The sequence below is a fragment of the Martes martes genome (genome assembly GCF_963455335.1).
Source record: "Martes martes genome assembly, chromosome: 14".
Lineage (NCBI taxonomy): Eukaryota > Metazoa > Chordata > Mammalia > Carnivora > Mustelidae > Martes > Martes martes.
Window position 1 is genome coordinate 447332 of NC_137902.1, and position 25578 is coordinate 472909.

The 25578-nt window shown below is 61.2% G+C and overlaps 1 protein-coding gene across 1 annotated transcript in view; it reads right to left on the reverse strand.

The window, feature by feature from the left end:
- Window positions 1-22882, reverse strand: part of KNDC1 (kinase non-catalytic C-lobe domain containing 1) — a gene marked incomplete at both ends in the record, with an annotated part of 59897 nt that extends 37015 nt beyond the window's left edge. Inside the window, 6 exons of the mRNA XM_080822389.1 lie at window positions 1354-2012; window positions 3173-3290; window positions 3623-3769; window positions 14732-14790; window positions 15438-15636; window positions 22796-22882. Coding sequence (XP_080678515.1) covers window positions 1354-2012; window positions 3173-3290; window positions 3623-3769; window positions 14732-14790; window positions 15438-15636; window positions 22796-22882 — 1269 coding nt within the window. The remainder of the gene's footprint in view (window positions 1-1353; window positions 2013-3172; window positions 3291-3622; window positions 3770-14731; window positions 14791-15437; window positions 15637-22795) is intronic.
- Window positions 22883-25578: the final 2696 nt, after the last annotated feature.

Consider the following 25578-nt stretch of genomic DNA (forward strand, 5'->3'; position numbering starts at 1 on the left):
CCTCGGAGGCTGCGGGAAGAGCGAGGCCCCAGCCACCACCCCTGGGACACACAAGCCTGGTGGTTTAGGGAGGGTCCCCGAGGCAGCATCTGCACCCTTGACCCCCTCATGCCCGGGGTGCGGCTGCCTTGCTTTTTCTAGCTTGTTGCCACATATTTGCAAGTGTGGCTGGCGGCCCACGTTCCGGCCCTCCCCACGCCACATGTGGAGGCTGTGGCCGCTGGCTTCGAGACCAGGTCGAGCTCCGCCGTGGAGACCTGGGGCCTGACGCCCAGCAGGCTGTGCCTGGGGTGGGGGCGAGGTCTGGGTGGGCCCTGGGCCCATCAGGCCTCTGGGGCAGGGGAACCTGGTGGCTAAGTAGTTGGGCTCCCGGTCAGCTCTGCCCCTCAGCGGCTGCCCACCCTCCAACAGCGTTTGCGGCCGCTCCGTGCCTCGGTTCAGCCGTCTGAAAAGTGGGCTGCTGTTGTCCCAGGCCACGAAGCTGTTGGTCACGGGAAGGCGAGCCCAGTCCGGGATGTGGTGGGGGTTTCCCTGCCTCAGCGGCTGGGGCTGTCTACACACAACCAGGGTGGGTCCAGAAGGCCAGTGGAGACCACGTGGGCTACAGTGTGGACACGTGTGTGCAGGGGGATCTCCAGGATAGACATTTGTTTCAAACCAACTCGAGCGTTGGGGTGCCCGGGTGGCACAGTCGGTCAGGCGTCCGGCGGCTGATTTTGGCTCGGGTCGTGATGTCCGGGTCCTGGGGTGGAGCCCCGCATCGGGCTCAGCAGGGAGCAGGTATCCCGCCCGGCGTGGGGCCCAGTGCAGAGACTGAACCCATGACCCTGAGATCAAGACCTGAGCTCAGATCAAGAGTAGGGTGCTCAACCAACCGGGCCATTCAGGAGCCCGCTCCTGACTTTGAGATACTTAGGAGAAAAAGGCGCTGCCGCTGCTGGCTACTGGGCTGGGGAACAGAGCAGCAGAGGTAAGCTTGCCGACTTGGGGTTGCCGGGCCTCCTCCTGGGAAGGCAGCTCCCTGCACACTCCTTTGGCAAGAACATTAACCCCGAAGCAGGGGTGTATCTCCTTTGGTGAATGCGTGGGGTGTGGGGCTGCTCTCACGGACGCCCCACCTCCAGGAAGGCCGCAGGAGAGGCCTGGCCTGGGACAACAGCAGGCTGTACCCAGGGCTTCCCTCAGAAACAGACAGCTTGCTTGAAACTGGTAAATCATGGAGCAGGAGTGTCGGCTGAGACTCCCCCGCCGCCCCGTGCAGAAGACACCAGCACCGCATGTGAGCCCACGGACCGAGCGCGTGCACGCGTGCGGGCCCCCTCCCGGCACGTGGCGGGAACCGCTATCACCCACCTGCTCTGCCGTGGCGCTAGCCAGTTCCCCAGCTCGGCCCGGGGACCCCTCCTCAGCCCTGCACATCCTGGGCTCTCGGCCTGCATCTCCAGGGTCCTCGGAACGGGGTGGGACGCGTTGCTCCATGGGGCTCCAGCCCAGCACCCCAGACGCCCCATCCCCACTTCGGCTGGCGTCTCCGGGTCCCCCCTGCTGGAGCTCGGACTCCTGCCCCGGCCACAGTCTGGAATTGGGCTCTGACTTGTGGCTGGAAAGGCCATTTTTCCCATCTAGAGAGGCCTTGCTGAGGTCTGGAGGGAAGACTTGGGATGTGGGTGGCTGGTTCTTGGCGGGGGTCAGCGTCAGGCAGAGGGTGCTGGGCTCGGGGCCATCGGGCGGGAGCTTGGGGAACGTCTGCACCTTCCGCAGGCAGCTCCTCTCCGTGTCGCCCGGGGGGGCCTGGGAGTCCAGGAGGAGACTGGCCAGCTGCTCTCCGTTTCTCACGGGGGCTGACAGCAGGGGCTTGGAGGGCTGGGCAGCAGGCTGCTTTGGGCTGCCCTGGGCTTCTTGGGCAGGGCGCTGGGGCGCGCTCCCCGGGCCCGCGGCTTGGCCGCCCGACTGCCTCCTGGGCCCCACGCTTCCCGCGGCCGGCTTCCCGCTCCAGGCGCTCTCGGTCACATCTGGGCAAAAGCAAGGTGATTGCCGCAGGGGAGGTGGCCGGGGACCCGAGCCCAGGGTGGGCATCCCCGGTGACCCCACCTGGTACCAGAGGGACGTAGGCGCCTCCCCTGCTCTCCTGGGCCCCCCACTGCTCCCCGCAGCACTGGCCCAGAACCGCCTTCATCTGCCTCCTTCATCACATGACCCGGCTGATTCCAACTATGGAGGCTCCAGGGGCCCCTGGGCCCCCTGTGCAGCCTGCACGCCCCCCCCCCCAGGGTCTTCCTAAGGTCGTCCAAGCAGCTTGTCCAAAGAGCCTTTGCTTTCTAGCACGATCACAAGAATGATGTCCCCGAAGGAGGACACGGGGCCGGGATGCAGCTGCTACCGTCCGTGGGTGCAGCTCGGGACACACGGCCCCTCCTTGGGGCCTGCAGCCTCTCCCGGGGGACTGCTCTCTGCTGCCCGGAGGGGAGGTGAGCCTCAGGCCACGGGGGCCTGCGGCCACCAGAGGCTCCGTGTGGCCGCCCCGAGGGCCCTCCAGGCTCCTTGCTGCAGGCATGGCACAGACGCTGACATTTGTTCAAAACGTGACCCGAGACCATGCCCGAGCCCCGTGGGGGGCGGGAACCCCCAGAGGCCTCAGCAGCAGCTTCTCCCACGGACAAGTAACGGGTCCGTCGGACACCGTGTGGCGCTGGCCAGTGGGAAGGAACGGCACGGTGTCGCCGGGCCCTCATCCCGACCTGCTCTCAGACCCTCACGGAGAGGTGTAGGGCCGCTCACTTCTCAGCACGACCTGCGCCCCACCCCCAGGGGCCCAGGTGTCTGCAAAGTGTGTGCAAAGTGACTGAGAGTGAGGGTGAAGGCGTCCGTCTGTGAGCATGGCTACAACATGGGTATGCATGGGAGAGTGTTGTGCTTGTGCACGTGTGCGTGTGGACAAGTGTGCACGTGCACCAGTAGGTGTGAATGACTTTGCACTTTCATGTATGCTTCTGGGATGTGAGCAAGTTAAGTGTGAACACGTGTGCCCGTGGGGCACGTGCGCATGAGTGTGGGTGTTTACATGGTGAGCGTGATAACATGCACATGTGTGCATGTGCTAAGGTTTGTGCATGTGCATGTGTGTGTGTGTGTGTGACTGTGTGTGCAAGCACACGTGTGTGCACGTGCTTACCTTGAAATGCTCCGAAGGACTCGATGGAGAGCACTCTCCTTCCAATGGCCGAGAGGCTCCGGCACAGGCGGCAGGAGGACGTGAAGAGCATCTTCTCCTCGCACAGCGCGATGATGCCCTGCACACATGTGCAGGAAGCTCAGCGCGGGGAGCCCTGTCCTCTGGGAGCCCACCCCCTCCATGTCTGTTTTCTGGCACAGAAAAGCTATGTGTCCTGCGATTATGGAAAACCAGGCCATTCTTCTAAGCCACGCTCTTCACAGTAACAACGTATAATAAAAGGTCAGGTTATCTTTAAGCAAAATGCAATGCCACCAGGTCCCAGGTGAAGAAGAGCCCGTGGACCAAGGGGAGAGGTGTGGGGGCAGGAGGGGCCCGTGCGTGTGTGTCCCCGGGGCCCCGGGGCCAGAGGGAGGGTCTCGAGTCTTCGCCTTGAGGGTGATTTTGTACCTCGAGGTCGGGCCGGTCCCTGGGGTCTTCTGCCTGCATCCGGCTCAGCAACGCCTCCAGATCTTGGCTCAGCCTGGGCTCCAGCTCGGGCTCAGTCACGTACTCCAGGGCCGCCTTCAGCGTGGCCCCCAGAGAGTAGATGTGAGCCTGCGGCCCCAGAAAGCTGGTCAGTGCTCCGGAGCATGGCTCGTCCCCACACGGTCTCTGCTCCACTGGCCAGGAACATGTGTTTTGGGGGACTCCTGCTCCTGACAGCCCATGTAGCACAGCCAAGGCAGTGCCTCCCCCATCATGGTGACTGTGCCGACACGAAGGCAGGGGCCCTGTGCCCGTGGGTGTGGGGTCTGTGCAGGCCTTGCGGCACTGACAGTGGACACCCCCCCGGGCTCCCGGCTCACCCCAGCCTCAACCCAGGGTGCGCAGATACAGGACCCCCACCTGTGACGGCGGCTGCGTCTCCAAAGGGCAGTCTTCTCTTTCTAAATCTGTGTTTCTCTGGTTATGAATGAGACTGAGCATCTGTTCTTTGCTATTCACGGTTCTAACTTTTCCTCCTTATGCCCACTCATGGGCCTCGCACTCCACCAGGCTGTTTCCTGTTTGGGGCGCACCCCTGGCACACCAGGATCTGCCTGCCGGTCTGGGTGCCACACATATGTTCCTTCCATTTGTCACTTAGCTTTTGACGTAGTTCATCCATCTTTTGACATTCAAAAATTCTCACGTTTAATTTGTGAAATCAGACCTTTTTTTCTTTAGCTGTTCTTAGGAGGAACTTCCCTACCCCAGGTTGATAAAAACAGCTTTCTTTTGTTTCCTCCCATAGTTTTTATAATTTTTATACATCCAGCTCTAATCCATTTGAAATCTGTCAGTGCTGGCATGTGGTCAGGATCTGGGTTTGTCTCCCTTGTAGTGGAGAGCAGCCCCGGCAGTATTTAGAGGACATTCTGCCCTCCGCCACTGCTGGTCCTGGTGGCTCCCCCGGGACCCCAGGGCCCAGCGGGCCTCCCCTCCTCTGATGCTGGTCCAGGTGTCTGTCCTGTCCAGACTGTGCTGTTTTAATTATAGTAGCGTCACAGTGTATTTTCATATCCTGAGGACAAGCTGTCCCTCTTTTTCCCTTAGAAAGTTGGATTATTTTCACATTTGTCAGGTTTTAAAGCACAAATATAAATTCTCCCATTCCCATTCACAAAATAAACCAAAAATGGTTGTGATTTTATCGTAATTGCATCGATAATGCAGAATTTGGGAAGGATCAACTTCTTACGGAATAAAACACTTAGGATGTCACCAAGATTGTCAACAGGATGTCTTCAGAGCTTAACCTTCAACAGCAGTTCAACCTCTAATCACAGCCAAGAGCCCCTGTGTGGGGTCTGTGTGAGCCAGTGCCTCATGCTGAGGGACCCGGCGGGAATGTTGCCCACCTATGTGTCAGATAATAGGAAAACAGATAGACTTTGGTCCTGGCCGTGGACCCTACTGCTGGACCAGCCAGGAAAAAAGAAAGGACTCAAATTAATAGGATCAGAAGTGAAAGAGGAGACATTACAGGTAATACCACAGAAATACACAGAATCTTAAGACTAATGGGGACAACTGCATACCAACAAATTGGATAACCTAGGAAAAAATGGATAAATCCCTAGAAACATACAACCTATCAAGACTGAATCATTAAGAAATAGAAAATCTGAACAGACCATGAATACTAAGGAATGGAATCAGTAATCAAAGACCTCTCAACAAAGAAAAGCCGGGACTGGATGGTTTCTCTAGTGAATTCTACCAAACATTTAAAGAATTAATACCAATCCTTCTTGAGTCCTTCCAGAAAATTGAAGAGGAGGGAACACTCACAAACTCATTTTATGAGGCCAGCATTATCCTGATGCCAAAGTCAGGTAAGGAACCAAAGGAAAACTATAGAGCAATATCCCTGATGAACAGAGATGTAAAAGTGCTCAAGAAGACATTAGCAAACGGAATTGAACACCACATCAGAAGGGTCGTACACCGTGGTCACGTGGGTTTTATCCCTGGGTTGCAAGGGTGATCCAATTGACCTGCAAATCAGTTGGCATGATGACTGCATTAGTAGAATGAAGGACAAAAATCGTATGATCATCTCAATAGATGCAAAAAAAACATTTGACAAAACTCAGCATCTTTCATGATAAAAACTCTCAAGAGATTACGTATAGAAGAAACAGAACAAAATCTCAACACAACAAAGGCCACATGGGACAAGCCTCCAGCCAACATCACAGTGAGTGGTGACTGGGTGAGAGCTTTTCTCTAAGATCAGAACGAGACAAGGGTGCCTGTTGTTCCCTCTCCTATCAGCACAGCACTGGAAGTCCCAGCCAGCGCAATCAAGCAAGAAAAAGAAATAAAAGACGCCCACATCAGAAGGGAAGAAGTAGAATTGTCTCTATTTGCAGACCACGTGGTCTTACATACGGAGAACCCTAGAGACTCGGCCACAGCTTTCCTGGAACAGAACCACAAATTCAGTAAAGTTGCAGGACATAAGGACAACATGAAGAAGTCAGCTCTCTTTCCGTACACTAACAATGAAATACAGGAAAAATAAGTAAAGAAAACAATCCCATTTATAATAGTATCAAAAACAAAAAAAAATTAGGAATAAATTTAACCAAGGAAGTGAAAGTTTTGTACACGGACAAGTTTTAGACTCTGGTGAAAGAAATGAAAGAAGACACAGACACATGAGAAGATACGCCGTGCTCACGGGCTGGGAGGTTTAGTGTCATTACAACGTCCGTACCTCCCGAAGTCATCTCTGGATTGAATGCAATCCCTATCAAAGTCTTTTTTTCACAGAAAAAAGCATTTTTCACAGAAATAGAACAATCCTAAAATTCATATGGAACCACAAAAGACCCCTAAACAGCCAAAGCAGTCCTGAGAAAGAAGAACAAAGCCGGAGGCACCACATGTCCTGATGTCAAACTACTCCAAAGCTACTGCAACGCAAGCAGACCATACTGGAATAAAAACAGACACGTAGATCAAAGGCACAGAATGGAGAGCCCGGAAATAAACTCCTGTCTATACAACCAACCAGTATTTGACAAGGGAGCCAATAATAGTCAATGAGGAAAGGACAGTCTCTTCAACAAATGGTGTTGGGAAAACAGGACAATCACCTGCAGGAGAACGGACCTGGACTGTCTCATGCCACTTACAAAATTAACTCAGAATGGATGAAGGATGTTACGTAAGACCCCAAGCCATAACACTCTGGAACAAAACACAGGGAAAAGCCCTAAGACATTGGTCTTGGCAATGACTTTTTGGACGTGACACCAAGAGCAGAAGCAACAAAAGAAAAACAAGTAAGTGGGAACGACATCGCACGGCAGAGGAGACAGTCAGTGCGATGAAAGGGCAGCCTATAGAACGGGAGAACGTGTTTGCAAACCATCTGTCTCATAGGGAGTTAATACCCAAAATTTAGAAGGGACTCCTACAACTCAAGAGCGGAGAAATAATCTGATTAAAAAATGGGCAGAGGAACTGAAGAGACACTTTTCGAAAGAAGACGTCCAGATGGCCAAGCAGACACAAGAAAAGATGCTCGGCGTCACTCATCATCAGGGAAATACAGACCCAAAGCACAAGGGGACGTCCCCTCACATCTGTGTCTATGGCTGTTACCAAAAAGACAAGCGATAATATGGGAGGATGAGATAATGGCGAGGATGTGGAGAAAGGGGAGCCCCTGTGCACGGCTGGAAGGGATGCGACCTGGTGCCGCCACCGTGGAAAACAGCACAGAGGCTCTCAGACATTCCGGACGGAACCACCATACTCTCTGGTAATTCCACTGCTGGGTACGTATCCAAAGGAAGTAAAATCAGGGTCTCAGAGACGTGTGTGCTCCCATGTTCGCTGCGGCTTATGTACAAAAGCCGAGACATGGAAACAGCCCGTGTCTGTCTTTGGATGTAGCGGTAAAGCAGTGCCGTCCAAGGGCGTCTGGGGGCTCCGTCGTTAAGCCTCTGCCTTCGGCTCAGGTCATGCTCCTGGGTCCCGGGATCGAGCCCCGCATCGGGCTCCCTGCTCCGCGGGGAGCCTGCTTCTCCCCCTGCCTGCTGCGTCCCCTGCTTGTGCGCTCTCTCTAATAAATAAAATCTTTAAAGGAAAAAAAATGAAATGCGGTCGGGAGATGCCAGGGAATCCGATTCGGCCGTGAGAAAGGAACCCTTTGAGGGCATTACGCTGCATGAAACGAGTCTGACGGAGAAAGACAAACACCGTCTGATCCTACTTCTGTGCGGAATCTAAAAACGCCGAACGCACAGACACAGGGGAGGGCCTGTTGCCAAGGGCTGGGGCTGGCGGAGACGGGGAGGTGCTGGAGAAAGGACCCGGAGCTGCGGCTGTGAGGCGAGTGAGCTCCTGGCATCGGACGCGTGGCTCAGCGACGGCGCAACAAGTACTTTGAGGCTGTTCAGAGAGGAGACCCCAAGTGTTCTCACAACCAAAAGAAATGGTGACTGCACGACGGAGGTGCTAACTAACCCGCTAGAAGGGGGAAGTTTGCAAACCGCGAGCATATCCCATCATTAGTCTGTGCACAAACTCACACCACGTTAGAGGTCAGTTACGTCTCCGGAGAGCTAGGGTGACGCTCAGGGGCAGGGACGGGTCTGTCCCCTCGTCTTGCATCTTGGTTTCTCGTCTTTGGAAAAGTGGTGCCCTTCACATTCCCAGCCCACCTGCTGTACTCACTCCAGACTTTCTACAGCTGTTGCTAATATAAACGAAACACTTTCCGTTTCATCTCCAACCGGTAATTACCAACACAGAGAGAAGCTACTTGTTTTTCGGGATGTGTGTTGTTCTCAGCTGGCCTCTCAAGTCTCTTATTCTGTGATTTTCCTGCGGAATCTCTTAGATTTCAGGCCCACAGACTTGTCATCCACAGACAGGGCAATCCTGCCCCATGACATCCCACGCCTGTCCCTGTGATGTCCCACTGCTTGCCCACGGTCCCTGGGCCACTACCCCACCTCTCACAGGAGACACTGAACTCCCAGCCCCGGTCCCCATGTGGAGGGCAGCCTGCCCGCCCTTCTCACACACTGACCTTGCCGATCACACCCCAGGTCCCCTGCCTGGGCCCCCACACAGCCAGTGTTCCGGGGCCTCCCGAGGGCGCCGAACTGAAGTCAAGCCGCGGCACGGACTTGGGGCGGATGCCCTGTCTTAGGGACCCTGCTGGTGGCTGATGCGTGGGGTGGAAGGAAAGGTGAACCCTATGAGCCACCACCAGTAGGGCTCCAGCCAGGGCTGAGCGCCGCGAGCCCGCACTGAGCACCACCCCCACCCCATCTCAGCCTTGAGAATAAAACCCGGCTCTGCTCCCGCAAGGTCAGGGTATCTGCGTCTGCACTCTACCACTTCTATTCCCCTCCAGGAACAACGGGACCCATCTGTCCAATCCCCGGACTCTCTAGTCCATCTGTCCATCTGTCCACTCATACATGCATCCACCCACCCAGCCACACATCCATGCACCCGCCCCCCCCACCCATCTACACATCCATCCACCCACCCACCCATCATTCCATATCTTTTGAGTTTGACAACAAGCCAACAAATGTACTTCCCACTCTTTGTTGGATGATACTGTTCTTGATGTGCTGCCAATATAGGCAACTTTGCCACTCAAGGCCTTTGCACATTCCCTCCTGTCTGTCTTGGGAAGTCCTTCCTGGTCTGGATCTGGTGAACCCTAGGTTCCAACCTGAACATCACTTTCTCAGAACGGCCTCCAGGGACTTTTGAGCCGGACGAGGACCCTGCCACTTGAAAGACCCCATTCTCCTCTCTCAGGACCCAGCCCACTGCCCACATCGAGTTCGTCCCCTGTGAAGACCATGACCCCCACGGGGCAGGAGCCCACCTGCTATGTTCCCTGTGAGGCCCGACACACACGTCTGTGGACAAGGGACAGTCATGGTGGGTGGGGGGTGTCGATGTTGTCCTGGAGCCCAAGCATGCTCATGGTGACAAGGTGCAGAGAAGAGTCTGTGAGGGTCAGGGGCTTGCCTGGGGCAGGCTTGAATGCTGGCCACGGCCATAGTTTCAGCTTTCGGGAACGAGCCCATCTCTGAGGCATCCTGGGCAAGGGTTGGGATGTGCAGGGACGGTCCCAGGAGGGCCGGGTTCCACGCATCTGGGGATCTGGGGAGCCTGAGACGTCGTCCCAGCAGTGGGTGGGGCTGTGGGGCGGGGCCACGAGGGGGAATTCTGTGTGAGGAATTCAGGAAAATTGCTCTCTATCTTTGCCTCTCGGTGGGAAGGACAGTGGGCAAGGGTGTGGGCTCCGTCTTGACACGGCCAGCAGGCACGGCCCGGCAGGCCGCACTCCTGCCACGGTCCAGAGGCCCAGAGGCCAGGGTCAGAGGTCTCCTAGTCAAGCAGCAGGGGCTGACGCTGTTAGGGTGCCTCCAAGAAGACACATCTGCCACCGTGGTCCTCGTGGGCAGGGCGTCGTGGCCCCAGGCTGCAGGCAGGATGGGCACCCGAGCAGACAGGATAAGTCCATGGGACACGTCCTGGGTCTCCAGGAGGCAGCGCTTGGGGGGGCCTCACGGCCCCAGGAACAGACACTAGAATGAAGCTAATCCAAGAGCAGAACAGAGACCCTGGGATCATGGGCCCAAGGGGGGACACATGCAGACACTGGGCCCAAGGCGTCAGTGCACACCAGCAGGCCCTCTGCACATGTCAGGTAAGGAGAACTTGCTGGCTCCGTGGGTGGAAACCAGAGGAAATCACCCACTGGGAAATAAGGCAACTCACAGTGGGACAACTGCAGAGACGTGATGCATTTAAGGCTTGGGAGCCGCCTCTGGGGGCTGCGGACAGACAGGCATGTGGACCCCGTGGCCCGCCTGCCCGGCCCCGCGCCCCGCAGGGAGCCCGCGTGCTCTCTTTCTCCGTCGATGCCGGGTCGGGGCTGCTCAGACTGGGAGAGCTCGTCGAGCTGCGCGCTTGGGACGTGTGTGTCTCTGTGTGCACAGTATATCTCCACGGCAAGTCAGGAAAAACTCAGCCCCTTCTTCAAGAAATCCCAGGGGAGTAAAATAAACACTGGGAAGTGGAGGCTGGTACCAGTGCTGCCCGGCACAGCGGGCAGGACCCAGCAAGACCCGTGTTCCGAGGGAGACTCACGGTCTTGGAGAGAAACATTCGCGCGGAAAGGAAGCCGGGCCGGAGGCGGCGGAGCCGAGTGTCTGACTCGTGTCAGAGGGGGGAGACTTGCCGAACTCAAAACAAGGAAAAGAGAGTGAAACATGACAGCAGAAGCCAGTGGAAAAAGAGAACAAAGACGTCCGGAGAGATCGTGGGGCACGAGGTGGGGTCTTTGAAAAACTAAGCAAGGGAACGCCCCCCGGCGAGCCTGACAAGGGCAAGGAGGGAGAATTTAGGTCCCACAGACAGCGCGGCGACAAGGGACACGGCAACCAGGCGGCAACAACTGAAAACACAAGGAGAAATGGGCCAACTTCAGAAACACACAGTTTAGCAGGAAGCTCTCAATGAGAAATAGAAAACGTCAATCCCGTCACTCCAAGTTGAGCTCTCACAAAAGCCTTCCCTCCGAGGACCCAGGTGTCCTGATGAGTAAGGGTGACGGGACCTCGGGGACGGGGCGCCCCGCAGTCGCACGAGCTCGCGTGGGCAGAGGAGGGGACGCTCGGGGCGCTCGCACGGCCTGGGACGGTCCTGCCCCGACGTGGCCAGACGCGGCCCGAGACGCCGCAGTGAGCGCCTGCGGATGGGATGTGCCCATGCGCCGAGGATGAGACTCCCGCCACTTCAGGCTTTTCTAAGCAGGAAGGAGGGAATTAAAGTTAGAAAACAAGTATGCGGGGAAGCTGGGGGGGCTCAGGTCATGACCTCAGGGTCCTGGGATCGAGGCCCTCCCTGCTCAGTGGGGAGCCTGCTTCTCCCTCTCTCTGTGTTGCCCCCCCCCCGCCTGTGCTCTCTCTCTCTCTCTCTGACAAATAAATAAATTAAAAAAAAGAAAATAAGTATGTAAATATTAATGGTCATTTAGGGTCATCTTAATGGTCATTTCAAAGGACGCAGAAGCACTTTCATAACGCCGGAAGAAAACTGGCACAGAAGGGCCTCGCGCCGCCAACACCACCCTGGCTGGGGGTGGGGTGCGGGGAGACGCTGCTTTCAGAGCCCCGGGCCCCCCAACGGGAGGCGCGCCCCCCACACCGCACTGCTGGCCGCGGCGCGGCTCCCGGGGCAGACAGCGGGACGGGGAGTGGAAACGGGGCGCAAACCCTTCGCGCGGGCTGGTGAGCTGATCCGCGAGAGAGAAAGACTGAAGAATCTGTAAGTTACGGGAAACAGTGAACGGATGCAGCGCGACGGCCAGACCGAGGGTTCAGCTATCAGGACTGTGCTCCGTAGACCCGCAGCAAACCAGAGATGACCACCGGTTAGCATGTAAGCAGAAATTACCAAGTTCCTGAGACTCAACGCATGAAAGGCATCCCAGACTCCTACTCGGGGCCACTGGGGCGCTGAAGAGCGAGGAGGTGAAGGGGTTTATGCAGAGACCCCTCCTCCCCAAAGGGACGGGGAGTGCGCGTCCTTCCGGCAAATGCCAATAGAGCTTTTCGCGGAATTGGATAACTCATTCTAACATTTCTGTGCAAGAATAAAGACCAAGAGGGGCGCCTGGGGGGCTCTGTGGGTTGAGCCTCTGCCTTCGGCTCAGGTCATGATCTCAGGGTCCTGGGATCGAGCCCCGCATCGGGCTCTCTGCTCAGCGGGGAGCCTGCTTCCTCCTCTCTCTCTGCCTGCCTCTCTGCCTGCTTGTGATCTCTGTCTGTCAGATAAATAAATAAAATCTTTTTTAAAAAAAGAATAAAGACCAAGGATAGTGAGAATATTTCTGAGGAAGGGCAGGGGCGGGTGTCCCCCCAGGGAGGTGCTCGGTCTGGGCCTGGGCTGGACGGGCCCTTGCTGCTGCCGGGCGCATCGCGCGTGTGCCCACGGCCAGCACCTGTGGGAATGGGCACCCGCACAGGAAGGGAGGACCCGGGTCCATTACCTCACACTTCTGAGAAAATCATAGTCAAGCAGTTCAGCTGTGAAGAGCCAAATTTTAAAATTCCTAGTAGAAAATATCAGTAAACCTCCATTAGACCTCAGGTTTCAGAAAGTCTCTTAACGTACAAAAGTACTAACAAGGAAAACATGAATAAATTTGACTCCATTGAACTGGAGAGCCCTCGTCCCTCATAGAAGGCCTTCGAGCAGCCCTCCTGGCCGTGTGGTCCCCGCGGCGGATGACCCTCACCACGCCAGAGAGACGCTCCGTCTCCTTCCAGCCCAGCGCGCACCGGACCTCCCAGAGGCCGCCCCAGGGACACCGCCTTGGGGACCTCGCCGCGGGTGGAGGGACCGTGAAAACCCAGCTGGATTCCACGGAGCCCAGCATTAAAGGATGGGCAGATGTCTGAAACAGCCCTACTCTTCTCACTGTGTTTTGGGGAAAAATACTGGTATTGTTCATAGAAACCGGTCCCGTAGGCCAACATGCAACGGCCGAAACCGGTCCCGTAGGCCAACATGCAACGGCCGACTATTGTTTTTAAGTGAGCTCCCACGTCTGTGTTTCGCAGGGTCTGTCTCGGTTCTAACCTCCGACACAGGCAGGCGTAACGTGCACCAAGAGAAGCTCTCGGCCACCCGGTCATTTCCGGGAGGCGAAGGGTCACGCTGGCTGCGTCCCGGACAGCGTGAAGGCACGCTGCGGACGGGACATTCACCCTCCGCGGGCACAGACACAGGAGGAGAACACCACGACAGGGAAGACGGGGAGCAGGGGGTCCGCGGCACCTGCCGGCGGGAGAGCACGCGGGGGCAGCCTGCGTCCGAGACCGTGGAACAGCGCCTGCCCCGCTGCGAGGCCGTCCCGTGGCCGTCCCGTGGCGGGTCCACACCCGGGAGGGGCTCTTGCCCAGATCTACCAAGGGTGTGCAGAGCGGCACTAATGCCCCACAAGCCGTGGGCTGCACGTGACCCTCTGCTGGGTTCAGACGTGTCGTCCAGAAGCACGGGAGGGAAAGTTCCAGAAGATAACACGTAGCGACACTCTTCTTAGAAGGTGGGAACCAGCACACACCCAGCAACGCTGCTGTTAGGACCAGCCCCGCGGCACGGAGGTGGGCGGCTCGGGGGCGGGCGGCTCGGGGGTGGGCGGCTCGGGGGGCCCTTCCTTATTCCCGGAGTTCGCTTCTGTGCTGGCTCTGGGCTTGGACACGCGGGTGGACTAAGGGAGTCTGTGCACGGACCAGGGCTGGGAACCGCCACAAGCCACGGCCCCAGGCTCTGGTTCTGGCCCCGGAAGCCAGGACATCTGAGAGGCCCCACCAGGGACCCAGGGCCCTGGGGTCCTGCCCGCCCCCCGAGCACGGACCAGGGCCTTTCAGGGCCGGGGCTGTGCCTGCTTATTACAAAGTAACACTGAGCCCAGGAGGAGCCAACCCTAAAATTTAACCTGATGTCACCAAGCTAATGGGTCTTCTGAGTTTGTGACGACGCGTTCGCAACCTCCGTCCCTCTCAGACTGCAGGCTCCGTGGCGAGGTCCGCTCTGGGCGCCCCCTGCCACGCTCCCCGGCCTGCACACAGGGTGCCCGGGGGTGGCGACCTCGGCCCAGAGCCAGGCGGACGGTCGGGAATGATCCCCCACGGGCCGCGTGTCCCGCCGGGCGCCGCCACCCACCCCCCGGCTCGTTCCTCGGGGAAGCCGCGATGCCCCGGCGGCCGCCACTGGTAACGCCAGGCCCTTTCAACACGTTACACGTAGTCAAGTCCGCACTCGGGAAACACACTCAACCACGGTAACGACGAGCACGCGCCCAAACGCCAAGCTGCCGCCGGGGACCCTGACTCTGACGAAGGGGGGTGCTCCGAAGGCGGCCCCCCCCGCCCCCAGCCCGCGCCCTGCACAGAGGTGTCCCCGCCACAGCGGCCTTCCCCGTGCTCGCCGCGCACCGGCAGCCCGCCTGGGGGCCCAGCCGCTGCCACCCACCTCAAAGGTGTTCCCGGTCACATCGAACTCCGGGGGAACAAAGGCACCCTCGGGGTCATCTGGGGAAGGAAAAGAGAAGGCTCGGGTCGCACACGGACGGGGCCCACGCGAAGAGGAAGCCCGCCCGCCCCGGGTCAGGAGCCGTGGCCTCCTGCTCACCAGGGGCCCCGTCCTGCCCCCCACCTCCTTCTGTCCCAGCGTCCGGGGGGCTGCATCGAGCGTCAGAGGAAACAGTGCAACGGGGAGACCGCACGCGTCACCGGAAGCCCAGGGAAGCCGTCCAAAGGGGAAGGAGCTGGGTTTTTCCCGGCTCCCAGAAAGGGGGCTGAAGGCACAGTTTGGGGAAAGTCGGGCCGTCTGCTCCGGCCCTCTCTGGAGCAGGGCAGGGGCTGTGGGAGTCCTGGCGGCTGGGCAGCCGGTGGGAGCCTCCTGCAGGGGCCCCCGTGCCCTCTGCTTCATGCCCCACATCCATTCACTGCGGGCCAGCGGGCCAGGGTCTCCAGGGCATGTGGGCCCCTTGCAGGTCCCCTGCAGGAGCCGGGTGACACAGCCTGTGGGGACCTCCCACCTCCTTCTCCCTCAGCGAGTTCTTGGGGCTGGAGACACGACCAGGGTGGCCGCTGCAATCAGGGACCCGGGTCGGGACCCTGTGTCCACGGTCTCCCTGCAGGCACCTTCTGGCACCCCTGCACCGCCCCAGGCTCACCACTGAGCTGCTCCATGAAGCACACGTTCCCGCTCGTGTTGAACGCCAGAGTGTCAGGTGTGATGCACAGGGTCTGGAAGATGGCCGTGTGGGCGACGCTCCTCATGGACAGGCTGCACTCCAGGCACATGGCCCACGCCTCCTGCTCGCTGAGGCCGCGGTCCCGCAGCGAGAGGATGTCGGCCAGGGACACGTTCTCCTGCCAAGACAGGCTGCGGCTGAGGCGGGTCTGGGGACAGGCCCGGGCGCAGCAGGCCCTCCTCCCCGGAAGGGCCTGGCACCACGGCGTCCGCACTGATTCTCAGGAAGCAACGACGCGTGGCGGAATTTCACTTCACATCAGAAACAGGACTGCGGGCAAAGGCTTTAGAAAGAAACCACCCAGGGAGTCACCCTCCGCACTGTCCCCTGGATGCCAGAAGCCACAGAGCATTTGGCAGAATGACTGGTGTGCTCCTGGGAAAGATGTTTACTCCGGGGGCCGGGACCTAGCTCCTGGTCCCAGAAATCACGGCCTCCCCTCAGCCCCCGTATCCAGCTGGGCCCTGCACCCTGACCCCACCGGCTCCCACATGGGGCTCAGTGGGCATGTGGGGGCCTTCGCTTCTTTGGGTTGTATGCTGATGGGCAGGGCAGTCACCGGGGGAGACACGGAAGCACATTCGTGCAGGGAAAGCTCACAGCACAGCCAACGTGGGGTGAGTGTTCGACAGAACCCGGGACACACAGTAACACGCGGACGGGATGGCGGAGCAGCGGCCCCAACATTAGCTCGGGCAGGGCACACAGGGGACCCAACGTCACTGTGGCCCCTCCCCCAGGGCCAGACCCCAGGCCTCCCTGTGACCAAGGGGAGCAGTGACTGCGTCACCAACACGCGCAAGTGCACCTGAAACCCACACACTGGTCACGCGTGCACACACCTCCCCTGGCAGGCACGCGCATCGGCACTCACCATGCAGACACACACACACACACACACAGCTCTCCCACGGTCACAGAAGCATAAACTCACACATGTGCACACACGTGCAAGTTCCTGCAGCCTCTGTGGTCGTGCCACACAGCCTCATGCACACGCAGACACAAGCACACGCTCACAGCCGTATGTACATAAATGCAGAGCTGTGCACGCCCAGATGCCCACACACTGACTCACACACACTCCCACGTATGCTCACACATGTGCACCCACACCCTCACACATACATGTGCCCCGAGTATGTGCACACACATTCTCACATGAGACACCTCGGATCTCCAGGCCCTGAGCCGGCCGGCGGTTGATGCCCCAGTCGCCTCGCTGTGCCCACGTGTCTCTGCTCCACGGGCCCTGGGGGGGGGGCCAGAGCCTGGAGGGCGCATGCAGGTGGGGTCAGGAGAGGTAGGGGGAGCAGGGGCGATGGTGCCGAAGACCGAGCTCCCTCCTGTCTGCAGCCTCCGCCGCCCCACCCCTCCCAGCACACAGGACTGTTCTCCGAGGGCGGCCTAGCTACCTGGTCGGGAAAAGTCTAGCTCAAGCCATCGACTCTCTCCCCCCTGCATTGCGAGCAGGGATCCCCCCAGCCACGGGCAAGGGGACAGGGAGCGGCAGCAAGGAAGGAACCAAATCAGAGGGCGACTCTCGCGGCATCTCGGCTGAGCCTCTGGCTTCAGCGGGGTGGGGGGATGGGAGGGGGCCCATGTGACTTGGCACGGGCCACCGCCTGCTTCCTCCTCAGAGCTCACCACGGCCCCCACGTCAGTCCCCAGGCCCGTCCAGCTCTTTCTGCGGGGTACACGGAGGAGGGAAGGACAGCCCGTTGGGAGCTGCTTCAGAAGGGGCCACAGGGTTCACGCGGGTCCGAGAGCAGAGAGCCGCTAGCCGGCTTCCAGGGCGCGCGCCCCGGTGAGGAAGGTCGTCCGAGTTTGAAAAGAAGAATGGGAGCGTCAAGCAGGCTGGGGGGTGGAGGCGGCTAGCAAACCCGAAAATCTCGATTTCCCCATTTCCTTGCTGTGTTCCCGAGGATCACGGATGAAAGGCCTTCCCTTCCCTTTCCTTTTTTTTTTTTTTAAAGATGTTGTTTATATTGACATATTGATATGTCAATTATATTGACATATAATTGATATATCAATTATATTAATATATTGTTTATATTTGACAAAGAGAGAGAGAGACAGCGAGAGAGGGAGCACAAACAGGGGAGAGGTAGGGGGGAAGCAGGCTCCCCGACGGGCAGGGAGCCCGATGCGGGGCTCGATCCCAGGACCCCGGGATCACGACCTGAGCCGAAGGCAGACGCCTACCGACGGAGCCACCCAGGCGCCCCAAAAGGTCTTTCTGATTTGGCTCAATCTAGGGGTCACTGTGCACCACCTGGGGACTCCCCAGGATACAGGAGAGCCCCCTGGTGCCTGTGGGGCCTCATTAAGGAGGTGTCTGGGGAGTGTGTACATATGCACACACTTGTGCATGCAACACACCCATGTGCACACCCATGACCACGCACAGGCACACAGAGCACACCTGCACACAAATGCGGCCCCACACGCACACACATGCACACGTGCTCACGTACGCGGCCCCACACGCACAGGCATGCACTAACAAAAAACCCAAAGGCCCCGTGGTTTGTGCTATTTAGGAAAAGCGAGCGAGCCCACACCGTGCGCCCGAGCCCATCCCCACGGCAGGGCCTTGTTCACACCCGCTGGTCTGCCTGCACCGGCTGCACGCGCCAGCCCCCACAGCTGTTGAGGCACTGCCCAGAGAAGGGAGCCCAGGTCAGGGGTGCCCACGGGGCATCTCATGGTCTGTGGCATGACCTCCTGTTCAAGGTCCCCCCCCCCAATCCAGCTGAAGGATGCCCCTGTGAGGGGGCGCCTCTTCCTTCCCAAAAGATCTGTAGCCCCCAGCGCCTGCTCATGGTTGGGGCATCTGGACAGGTGGATGGTCTGATGGGTCCCGAGTCACTGCTTCCGGTTCATGGCCGAAGCCCCCACTCATGGACAAGATGCTCTCGGCCCCTCCAGAACCCAGCTGTGACGGGAAGGCACAATTCAGCTGACATATGGTTCCGGGACAGAGCTGAGATCTGCCACTGGCTTTCCTGGCACACCAAGGTTGGGGGGGTCTCACCACGTGCTGGGGGACCCTGAGACACGGACTCCCTGGTCACCCGTCCTCTGGGACCTGACACCCCTCCGTCAGCTCACCCAGAATTACCCTTCCTTGCCTGAGTCCATGGCTCTAGGAGGATGGGCGGGATGAAACTCGGCCAGCGGGCTGGCAGGAGCAAGGACGAGGGACCGGGAAGCCTGTGTGGTCTTCTCAGGGTCCCCGGCTCATCTCCACCAGAACCCCAGGGAAGGCCCCTCACCCCTGGCCACCCTGACAGACGAGAGCCATGGGGGCATCCTGCACACCTGTGCCCATCTCCGGACCCAGAGGCTCTGAGCCATGCTGCCAGGTGGGCCCCTCATGCCCCGGGACACAGACCCTAGTGACACTCCAGGGTCTGGGGCAGGATGGACAAGAGCGTCACTGCTTGTGGTAGACATTTCAGAAGCAGGCGACGTGCTGTGAGCAGTAAAGCTGGTCGCAGCGCCCACTGATGCCTGTCCGCAGCCTCACCTGTGGGGCACCCACACGCCCAGCGCCCATGAAGGCCCGTGGCAGGCCTCAGGCACCACTTCCCACACTGCAGCTGTCCCCTGCCACTGCCAGCACAGCCTGACCTTGTCCCTGCTGGGCAGCCTCTGGTGGCTGTACATCCTGGGTGCAGACCAAGCCTTCTGGGCGGGCCCCTGGGTCCTGGAACCCCACCCCTCCCTGTTCCCCAGGAACGCACCACCTGGGTGGGATGTGGGGTAGGCCTGAGGGTGGGGGTCGCCCAAGCCGCAGTCCTTGTGGGACAGGAAGACAGTTGTCCTTCCCTAGAGGTCCTGCAGGCACAAGCTCCACCCCGCCCAGGCCGGGAGGAGAGGCGCCCCTCATCAGCCGGTCCCTGGGTCTCAGAGGCGAGGGCCAGCTTCCCGCCTGAGGACCCTTGTCTGCTCATGGCAGAGTGTGCCCCCCCCCCAAGAGAGTCTGGGCCTCGAAGACACCCCACTGCCCCTTGTCAGAGAGGGCATGTGAGCCAGGGTGCCCCACAGGGACCCGCGGGGACCCACAGGGACCCCTGGACAGCTCTTGCGGATCCCACGTGTACTCTTAGACGTTCACGTTTTTAACCTCGCAGCCCCCTAACAGGGACTGCCCCACGAGACACGGATCACTGCCGAGGGCCGCTGCTGACACTCTCCAGTGTCCTGCCGGGATGCCGGCCGCTTCCTCCAAGGGGCGGCCCCCCAGGCCCGGGGAGCTCCGCAGAGTGTCCTGCTGGGGGCCTTCCACTGGCCCCAAAGTGCCCCTTCCACCCCCCAAACTTCGCCCACCACGACGCCCTCCTTGGCCTCCCAGTCGTCTGCTGCCCTGTGCTGTCTGGGCAGGGGCCTCACGCGGACCGAGCGGGGCTCCGCGGGAGTATCTGTTTCCTCACGGGGCACCCCTGAGCCGTGGGTCCACCCACCTCCAAATCCCTGGGCCCAGCCCGGCGTCCAGCCCATAGATGCCGGGGAGGTGCTCACCGAACTTCCGAGGGACGAGAATACTCCTTAGACCTCCGGGCAGTCTAGGGAGCAGGAGACACGCTCCTTTCCGGGCCCAAACTGGTGCGCCGTCTTCATTCCCAAGCCCGCTCCTGTCCCTGTCCCCTGCAGGCCCCTGGAAGGGGCACCACCGGCCTCCAGGTGGCCTGGCACCCCACCCCCCACTCTTCCTGATCCCCGTCCCTGTCCCTCGCTGGTGCCAGTGCAGCCACACGGCCCGCAGGAAGCCAGAGAGTGGGCTGGGCGACACCCTCCAGGACCTCGGGCCCATTCGCCACGTGCTCCGGGGGTGTCCAGCGCAGAGAATTCTCCAGGGCTCGCACCGAGTGAAGCTGCCGGGACGCAGGGAGCGGCCACCCTCCACGTCACCACCAGACGCCAAGTGGCTTCCCAGAGAGGCTGCTTCACGCACACTCACTCTGGCAAGGGGGCGTCCGCAGCGCGCCAGTCCCTGCCGACGCGGCCACTGCCCGGTGTTTGTCCTCGCCGACCGGCCTTGTGCAGAGACGCCCTCCGCCAGCGGCTTCTGCATTCCTTGATGATAATGGAGTTGAACATTTTTCATATATTTACTGGCCACTCGGCTTTTCTCCAGGGTTACAACCAGCGAAACATTCCAAGGGGCTCCTGGGCAGGGGTGGGGGTGGGCATAGGGTCCCGTGTCTTGGCCTTGCTGTGCGGTCTGCCGTGATCAGCTGTGGAACTGTGAATTCCTCTGTGTCCTGGGTCTGACACCGGCCGTCCCTCCGTGGGGAGCTGCCCCGCGTCTTCTCCGGCCTGGCTCTCTCAGGGCTTGCACCAGCGTGGCCCCCCAGGTGCCGATGCAGCCGGGCTCCCCCTCCCCTTACACAGGAGCTTTCCAGAGGCAGCCCGGCTCTACAGGGCTGAGGCAGCACGGTCTTGCGTCTCTGGTGGAGATGTAAAACCTCCAGCACCAGCTGAGCTCAGTGTGTGCAAAGTCCGAACCAGGTGTGTTCGCAGGTACAGGACATCGGTCAGGCTCCAAGGCTCGAGCCTCGACGGGCTTCCTGGTTTATGGGATCACGCCCAAAGACAGTGCCTCTGTCTCCCAGAAAAGGTGCGAGGCGTTCGAAGGGCCCCGCTGAGCTTTCCCGGTGGACGCAACTAACGAAGTGGCTTCCCACTTCACCCGGAGGCCCCGGTCACAGGACGGGGGAACCCTCAGCCCTATACACTGTGCACAGCTAGGGGGCTGCTGCGACCCAGAGGGGCACGAGGGAACCCCAGCCCAGAGAAGGCACCAGGGCACACAGGAGCGCCGACCATGGGCGGGGATCCGGCTTTGGGTCTGGGTCCTGGCTCTGCTGTTCTGTTCACTGGGCACGGGCCGCTGACTCTGCACGGGGCACACAGGTGGCCCTCAGAGGGGGTTGGCTGACCCAGCACGGGTCCGCAGGAAGAACTGCGTTCTACACCTGCTTCGGATGGTGACTTCGGAGGTGAGTCTTCTAACAGATACGCTGAGATGTGTTCTCTGGGGGAGACTCCGACGGCCGTGGGCTGGGTGCGCCCTTTCATTTTCCATCAAAGCCATAGAGATGCCCAAAGCTCTATTCACGCTCTTGCTTCCCCCCTCTGCAGACTGTCACCAAATCCAGGCCACCATGGCGGGTGTGGGGGGGAGCAGGCAGCAGCAGCCCTCAGGTTCAGCCGCAGAGGCCCTCGGCTGGCCGGCCACCGGCGCCCTGGGGCACACTCTGCTACCCAGGACAGCGCTACCCACGGTGTGAACTCCGTCCTTACAGCCGGCGGTCCTCCGGGGGGGGGGCAGAGGTGGAAGACCGTGGAGGCTGCAGCTGTGGCCCCTCTGAGCCCCTCACGCACGCCAGGAGGCTGGAGGCCGTGTCTAAGCCTTGGCACCAGCCTTGCCCGGCCCTGGAGGGTCTTCACCAGCACCACCTGGCTACAGCCCCTCGCACGAGGGCTGCATGATGCCGGCATCCCTCAGCCGTGAGCGCAGAAGCCTGGAGACCAGGCCACTCGCCTGCTGGAAGCTTGCAAGGCTCTCCACCCAGACCTCACAGCCTTGGGTCTTCCCGGGGGCGGGGGCGTCCTCTGGGGGCCCGCGATCCCATGGAGGGACCCGAGCCACAGCCTGTGGGGAGCGCTAGGGAAGCCAGAGTCGCAGGCAAATGGGTTCTGTGGGCACCTGTCCAGTGAATGACCAGAGGCTCCATGTGAGGGAGGCGGCTGGTCTCTCTGAGCTTGAGGAGGGGGACGCCTCAGGACTCGGGATCCGGAGTGGAGGCCCCTGCTGTCCACTGTGTGCAAGAAGCAGCCCTCTGTGCTGGGGGGCTTCCTGGACCCCCACCCCAGCTCCCGAACCTGAGGGCGGGGGTGGGCTCTGCTGGCTGGTGCCTCCCACTGACCTCCCAGGGCGCTGGCAAGGAGGAAGACAGCACCCACGTCCCCGCTTCACGATGCCCAAAACCACACTCATCCGGCGGACGTTCACAGTCAGGAGCCCCCCAGCCCCCCAGCCCCCAAGGCACCAACTTCAGTGACCGCCCACCCGCCGCTGTCCCAGGGGGCGCTCCGGGGGGCCTGTCCTCTCGGAGCGAGAATGTTCAAGGCGGGTGGGGGGCTGCTGAGAGGGGCGGCCAAGACGGGGGGGCCGGGGTAGGGGCCTGCGGGGGGGGCGCCCTCCCCCGGACTCTGCCTCGAAGGCGGGGGAAGCGGGTCCCTCCGCGGGCGCCGGGGCTCACCTCGTCCTCGGGCAGAGTGGGGAGCGGCTCGAAGTCGTAGCCCGCCAGGTCCTTGCCATCCTCCTCGTACAGCTCGGCCGCGTCCATGGCCTGCAGCCCGCGGGCGCGCCGGCGGCGCCTCGGACACACCCGCGCGGGGGGCCTCGGCCTGCGGCGGGGCCCAGGCTGCGGCTGCGGCTCGGGCTCGGGCTCGGCTCCGGCTGCGGCCGCGGCTCGGGCTCGGGCTCGGGCTCGGCCCGGCTGCGGCTCCGCTGGGCTCGGGCTCGGGCCCGGTCCGGCTACGCGCGCCCCGCCGCCATGGCAACGCGCCCGCCCCCCGCGGCCCCGCCCCCGGAGAGCCGCCCGCGCGCCTGCCGCAGTGTCACCCGAGCGGGGCGCCCGGCGCCCGGGAGGCCGGGGGTCCCCGCGCTCGCCAGGCCGGGCTCACTTCGGCGGGCGCCGCGGCGCGACTGGGGCCGCGCGCTGCCGGGGACGCGGTCGCTTCTGCGGGCGGCGCGGGGGCGGCGGCCTGTGCGCGGCGGGAGCGGCTCGGGGCGGGGCCCCTCGGGTGTCCTGAGCGACGCCCCCGCCCCCTGCCGCTGGGTGAGCGCCCAGCTGGGCCCCCGGAGGCCGAGGGCCGCGGCGCACGGCGGGGGGCACTGCCGGGGCGGGGGGGGGGCGCTCTGGGTGGGCCGTGGACGCTCCGCGGGGGCGCTCCCGTCCCTCCCCCGCCGCCCCGGGGCGGGGCTGCCGCAGTCCTCGCGGGGGGGGGGCGGCGGTTGGCGGCTGCAGAGGCGCGCGGGGGGGGGCGGCGGGGGGGGCGGCGGAGCGGGGAGCCTGCGGGCGGGCGGAGACCCGGCCGGGCCGTCTGAGCCGCGGGGGTCTGGCCCGCCTCCCCCCTGGAGCGAGGGTTCATGGGACGTAGGGAGCAACAGTTAGGGTTTCGTTCTGACCTTGCCAGGCAGCCTTGGGGCAAAGGAGACCCAAACACCAGAGGACACCTGCCCGCAATGCGGTGGGCCTGCTGCGGCCTGATGAACCCCTTCGTTGCCCCGTTCATGGTCCAGTGGCTGGACTTGGTTCAGCACCGGTGTGAGCCTTGCCCCAGGCTGGGCCCATGGTTGTCTGAACATCCAGGGTCTCTCCCAACCCTGGCAAAGGCAGCACCCCCTACCCGCCCTTCCACAGGAAGTGGACATGGTCCTTTTCCCCCTCCCGGCAGAGCTCTGGGTCAGCGGAGGCTACTGGCCAGGCTATCAGTTTCCACACGTGGCCGGCCCTACCCTTGCTTCGCCAGGTACACAGCAGGTGATCCGTAAATGCTCCTTGTGTGAACGAGCCAGGGCTTGTGGCGAGGCGTGCAAAGTCCAAGCGCTCACTGGGACATTAATTCCCAATATTCTGTGCTTGGGTCCGGTCACTGGGACCCTGGGCCCTGGCATGTGACGCCCAAGCGTGTGGGGACACTCAAGTCACTGGAGAAACGGGCCTCGAGCTGGTGGCCGGGCAGTCAGCCTCATCCTGTGCGAAATGCCGGTCGGCGAGCCCGCCCAAGCCAACTAGGCAGAAGCTGGGTGCGGCTTCCCCCCTCTGGGCGTGCGGGGACGCTCAGAGCAGCAGCAGCTTGGGTGGGTGGAGGCAGCAGGAGCTGCAGAAAAGCCCCCACAGCTGTGATGGGGGCCAGCTGCCCGGGCTGCCTGTCTCTCGGTCTCTGTGGGCACACACAGGGCCTCAGAAGGAGGCAGAGGGAGGCAGGAGGGCCCTGGGGTGCACCCCCGCCCTCAGACCCCGTCCACAGGGCTGGGGGAGCAGGCTGGTGGGGCCCGGGTGTGGCCGGTGTTCTCTCACCGCCCAGCCCACGTGCTCCTTGTTGGGCGCAAAAACTGACCTGCAGGGACCTCATGGAGGTGATGTGGGCTTTGTCCCCTGGCTCTCCGGTCACTGTGCACCTGGTTGCAGGCTCAGGGTCTAGGGGTGGGGCTTAGGCACTGCAGGGGAGGGGCAAAGATAACCCATTTCTGAGGAGGGGTCGCATTGCCGGTGTTCTGGGTCTAACGACACATCGTCTACTTGAGGAAAAGATGCATCCAATTTGGGCAAAACGCAGAACAAACAGGCGGTTGGTGTGGGCGTTTCCCATCTCCTGGGTCGGGCAGACCGTCGCTCCACAGAGAGGGACCAGGAGTATGGGTGTGGGCCGGGGGGGAGGGCAAGGGGGAGCCCACGGGGCCCGCACCGCACGCAGGTCCTTACCCTCTGTTTTCCCCAGAAAGTTTGTGCTCCTTGGTCTGCCTGGTTCTGTGGCGTGACGGCGTCTCCCCCTGCAGCTTGGCGGGTCCGAGGGCTTGAGCGCTCACTTGTTTTCGTGGCAAGCTCTGGTCCAGGAGAGGATCTGGTGTTCGCCCTGTGTTCTGGGGCCTCCGACAGAGTAGGGGCTTCGTTACCGTGGCTGGGTGAGGCAGGACTCTGAGCACCAGCGCAGGTCTCGATTAGGCAGTCCCGGTCTTCCCAGAGCCGATGAGCCGCGCACGAGAGAGGACAGCCAAGCGGCCCCTTGGTGTCCATTCAAAGTTCACTCCCAACCCAGTTTCCAGCAGCGCCAAGGATCCTCACGAGCAGACCCCGGAGTGGCCTCTGAGCGCTGGCCTCCGTGCCTGCCCGTCCCAGCACGCCAGTGTGTCTGGCGCAGGCCGTGCCTGCTCCCTGTCTTCCCGAGGACCGTCCCGTGATGTCGAGTCCCGCCCCGCAGTCTGAGGCCGTGACGTGGTGGTGCCGCAGTCTGCTCGGTGGTCCTCCCTGACCCA